This window comes from Conger conger, chromosome 2, assembly GCF_963514075.1.
Source record: "Conger conger chromosome 2, fConCon1.1, whole genome shotgun sequence".
In the NCBI taxonomy this organism is placed as follows: Eukaryota; Metazoa; Chordata; class Actinopteri; order Anguilliformes; family Congridae; genus Conger; species Conger conger.
Genome location: NC_083761.1, coordinates 5483038 through 5488284, shown reverse-complemented (window position 1 = coordinate 5488284; position 5247 = coordinate 5483038). Strand labels below are relative to the sequence as shown.

The following is a 5247-nucleotide window of genomic DNA, read 5'->3' as shown; positions in this document are numbered from 1 at the left end:
TGTGTTTACTTAGAGCTGAGTTATGACTGAGACTTTGAGTGCAGGTGGTAGACTCAAGTGGAATTTTTTTTAGTTTTCCTTTTCTGTGTGTTAAACCCCCCCCCAGTACCCAGCACAGGGGAATGCTTTGTGTGTGAAAGACCCCCGATTCTCCCTGCCCCCGGTGACCCAGAGACTCGCTGACATCCGTGTAACACGTGCAGTAGCCACGCTACGCTACGCTACGCTACGCTAAACTGAACACCCGGAGACCCCACTGTCCCCTTCGGGGGGAAAGGCCACACAGCTTACATCTGTTCCTGCTCTTGGAGACGCAGAGAGATTGTTATCGCCCGAGTGTCGCTGGGGACGGATTTGGGGATTGTTGTCATGGCCTGGTGGGGAGTATCCGTGACCGATCCGGGACTGTCCCACACACCCGCGCCCCCTCCCCTCGCCCCTGCCCCCCCCCCCACCCCCCGAATACCCTGTCTGGAGGCAATTACTCACGTTGAGAGGAATGCACATCAGGGCGTCCTGTACATCTGGGGTCACAGATGCACAGCGCTATCCTGTCTGAGGCACTGCAGGGGAGTGCTGCTCTCTTAATATCACCCAGCCAAAAGCACATCCACACAAACACATCCACACAAACACATCCACACAAACACATCCACACAAACACATCCACACAGACACATCCACACAAACACATCCACACTAACACATCCACACAAACACATCCACACAAACACATCCATACAAACACATCCATACAAACACATCCACACAAACACATCCACACAAACACATCCACACAAACACATCCACACAAACACATCCACACAAGCACATCCACACTAACACATCCACACAAACACATCCACACAAACACATCCATACAAACACATCCACACAAACACATCCACACAAACACATCCACACAAACACATCCACACAAACACATCCACACAAACACATCCACACAAACACATCCACACAAACACATCCATACAAACACATCCACACAAACACATCCATACAGACACATCCACACAAACACATCCACACAAACACACATCCATACAAACACATCCACAGAAACACATCCACACAAACACATCCACACAAACACATCCACACAAACACATCCACACAAACACATCCATACAAACACATCCACACTAATACACATCCACACAAACACATCCATACAAACACAGCCAACCTAATACACATCCACACAAACACATCCACACAAACACATCCACACAAACACATCCACACTAATACACATCCATACAAACACATCCACACTAATACACATCCACACAAACACATCCACACAAACACATCCATACAAACACAGCCAACCTAATACACATCCACACAAACACATCCACACAAACACATCCACACAAACACATCCACACAAACACATCCACACTAATACACATCCACACAAACACATCCACACAAACACATCCACACTAATACACATCCACACTAACACATCCACACTAATACACATCCATACAAACACATCCACACTAATACACATCCACACAAACACATCCACACTAATACACATCCACACAAACACATCCACACAAACACATCCACACAAACACATCCACACTAATACACATCCACACAAACACATCCACACAAACACATCCACACAAACGCATCCACACAAACACATCCACACAAACACATTCACACAAACACATCCACACTAACACATCCACACAAACACATCCACACTAATACACATCCACACAAACACATCCACACAAACACATCCACACTAATATACATCCATACAAACACATCCACACAAACACATCCACACTAATACACATCCACACAAACACATCCACACTAATATACATCCATACAAACACATCCACACAAACACATCCACACAAACACATCCACACAAACACATCCATACAAACACATCCACACAAACACATCCACACAAACACATCCACACTAATACACATCCACACAAACACATCCACACAAACACATCCACACTAATACACATCCATACAAACACATCCACACTAATACACATCCATACAGACACATCCACACTAATACACATCCACACTAATACACATCCATACAAACACATCCACACAAACACATCCACACTAATACACATCCACACAAACACATCCACACTAATACACATCCATACAAACACATCCACACTAATACACATCCATACAGACACATCCACAAAAACACATCCACACTAATACACATCCATACAAACACATCCACACAAACACATCCATACAAACACATCCACACTAATATACATCCATACAAACACATCCACACTAATATACATCCATACAAACACATCCACACTAATACACATCCACACAAACACATCCATACAAACACATCCACACTAATACACATCCACACAGACACATCCACACTAATACACATCCATACAGACACATCCACACTAATACACATCCATACAAACACATCCACACAAACACATCCATACAAACACATCCACACTAATACACATCCATACAGACACATCCACACTAATACACATCCATACAGACACATCCACACTAATACACATCCATCCAAACACATCCACACTAATACACATCCACACTAATACACATCCACACAAACACATCCACACTAATACACATCCACACAAACACATCCACACTAATACACATCCATACAGACACATCCACACAAACACATCCACACAAGCACATCCACACATACACATCCACACAAACACATCCACACAAACACATCCACACTAATACACATCCACACAAACACATCCACACTAATACACATCCACACAAACACATCCACACTAATACACATCCATACAGACACATCCACACTAATACACATCCATACAGACACATCCACACTAATACACATCCATACAAACACATCCACACTGATACACATCCATACAAACACATCCACACTAATACACATCCACACAAACACATCCACACTAATACAAATCCACACAAACACATCCACACAAACACATCCACACTAATACACATCCATACAGACACATCCACACTAATACACATCCACACAAACACATCCACACTAATACACATCCATACAAACACATCCACACAAACACATCCACACTAATACACATAAACACGTTCACGCAAATACAAACAAACACAAATACATCCACAAAAATACACACAAATACAGGCAAACATCTCTAATATCACACAGCCACAGTTGTGCAAAGCAGGCGAGCACGCAGAGGCAGTGCGTAGAGACGGTCTGACTGTCGGGTCATGAAAAGCACTCCGAGGTGATGTGCGCACGTGATTGGATGAAATGTGTTGTGTCAGTGCGATTGGTTGATTATGGAACGCACGATTATGGAGTTATTGGTCAGCTGCGGTCGAGTTCTCTGACTGAACTTTCTCTGCGCAATCCATGTGCTTCGCTCATTAAACACGCGACGCTCATTTACCTTTTATTAAAAACGTATTGACCTTATTAAGAATGATCCATTTTGCATATTGGGCTGGTCAATGTAAAATGTTCTATATGATATACTGTATGTTTGTTGTGCTGGTGTAATAAGAAGCGTCAGCTCAATAACTGAAACATAACACGCTCTGTCACGCTTTCACCCTGTGACTTAGTTTATCTCCTGCTTCTATTTTCATCTCTTCTTCTTCTTCTTCTCTGTACGGATGGATTTGGAGACTAAGTTCTGCACCGTTCTCCCCCCCCCCCCCCCCTCCAGGGCAGAACTACTGCGCGGTGAACAATGGCGGCTGTACCCACCTGTGCCTGCCAACCCCGTCTGGCCGCACCTGCCTGTGCCCTGACAACGCCGTGGGCGTCAGCTGCGTGGAGCGGGAGAGGGGATACTGAGGAGGAGGAGGAGGAGCGGAGAGGAGCAATCTCCTTCAGCAGGAGGCGCGCTCAGCCGTGCTCCTCCTGATGATGTCACTCATCTGATGGTGCTACTTTGCTTAACCCTTTCAAGAGCAGGCTTCTGTTTTTTTGTTTTTTTTCTTCAGAATTCTCAAGTCAGTGTTCTAGAGCTCCGTTGCTTCCGGTTGCCAGTAGTGATGATCAGCATTAGAACGTTCCGTTAAGAACATTGGAGTGTTCCGTTAAGAACATTCTAATCATACCTTTGTGACCTCACGCCTTTAAAGGGTTAAGAATGCCACTCAAGCACCAGTCATGGACAGCAAAGTGTCTCTTAAGATCTTGGTTTTTATTGTTGTTGTTGTTATTATTATTATTATTATTATTATTATTTTTAAATATCTCAGTAAGTCTTTTTTATGATGAATTGGATTTGTTGCCATTTATCTGTCACTTTCTTTGTAAATCACGTTTTCTCTTCCTGTAAATAAATCCAAACATAAACATACTGTATTTTTTGAGGTAAATTCTGTGGTGCACTCAAGGTTATGGCCATCGCTGTGGGGAAAAAAAATATATTAGTAGTTTATCATCTAACATGTATATCTATTTGGAGCTTTAAATTCATATTTTCTTAAGATAATCAAACAAAAAAAAGGTTTCGAGAGAAGGTATTCAGCTGTTCACACAGACAGAGAAACTGGCCTGTGCACAGAGAGTACAGGCCCAAACACAACACGATTTCGGCATAGGTAGCTTTTTACATTTTGAAGTAACGTTACTTCGTTCTGCCGCTGAGTTGCCACCCGGAAGTATCTTAGCAACTTCTGTTTACAAACATTCTGATTTGTCATATTAAGGCCTAGTGTGTTACACTGAATTTCTTCCCCGGGCTCGTTTCCTTTCTGGTGCCTTAGGTATCAGGTGTGACTGTGAAGTTTATGGTCCGTGGCAGAATGGAACAGGAAGTGATGTGGGTGGGGGGGTCGGAGTCAGAAAGGTCAGGGGGTTGGAGTCAGGAGGGTGGGGAGGGGTGGAGTCAGGAGAGAGGGGGGCGGGCAGGATGGAGTGTGTTCGATTGGTGCTCTGCTCCCACCTGCTCCACTACGAACCAGGAGAGGTGCTGATTTCACCCCAGAAAGGAGAGGATCGGAGGCCGTATGCTGAAGTGCTTTACAGAGTTAATGCAGCTCCTCACTGTTTGACCAGCTGGAGTGAGCGAGCGAGAGAGGGAGGGAGAGAGAGGGAGAGAGAGGAAGAGATGTTTACATTCTGTAGCTGTCCAATAAAAGCAATTTAACTCTTTTTTTTTCATAAATGTGTTCTTTCCGGAAACTTCTC

At 43.9% G+C, this 5247-nt stretch overlaps 1 protein-coding gene across 1 annotated transcript in view; it reads left to right on the top strand.

Annotated features, from left to right (window-relative positions):
• The window catches only part of LOC133121956 (nidogen-1-like), a 38692-nt gene extending 33795 nt beyond the window's left edge, over window positions 1-4897 (top strand). The window contains exon 20 of the mRNA XM_061231556.1: window positions 3773-4897. Coding sequence (XP_061087540.1) covers window positions 3773-3903 — 131 coding nt within the window. The 3' untranslated portion in view covers window positions 3904-4897. The remainder of the gene's footprint in view (window positions 1-3772) is intronic.
• Window positions 4898-5247: the final 350 nt, after the last annotated feature.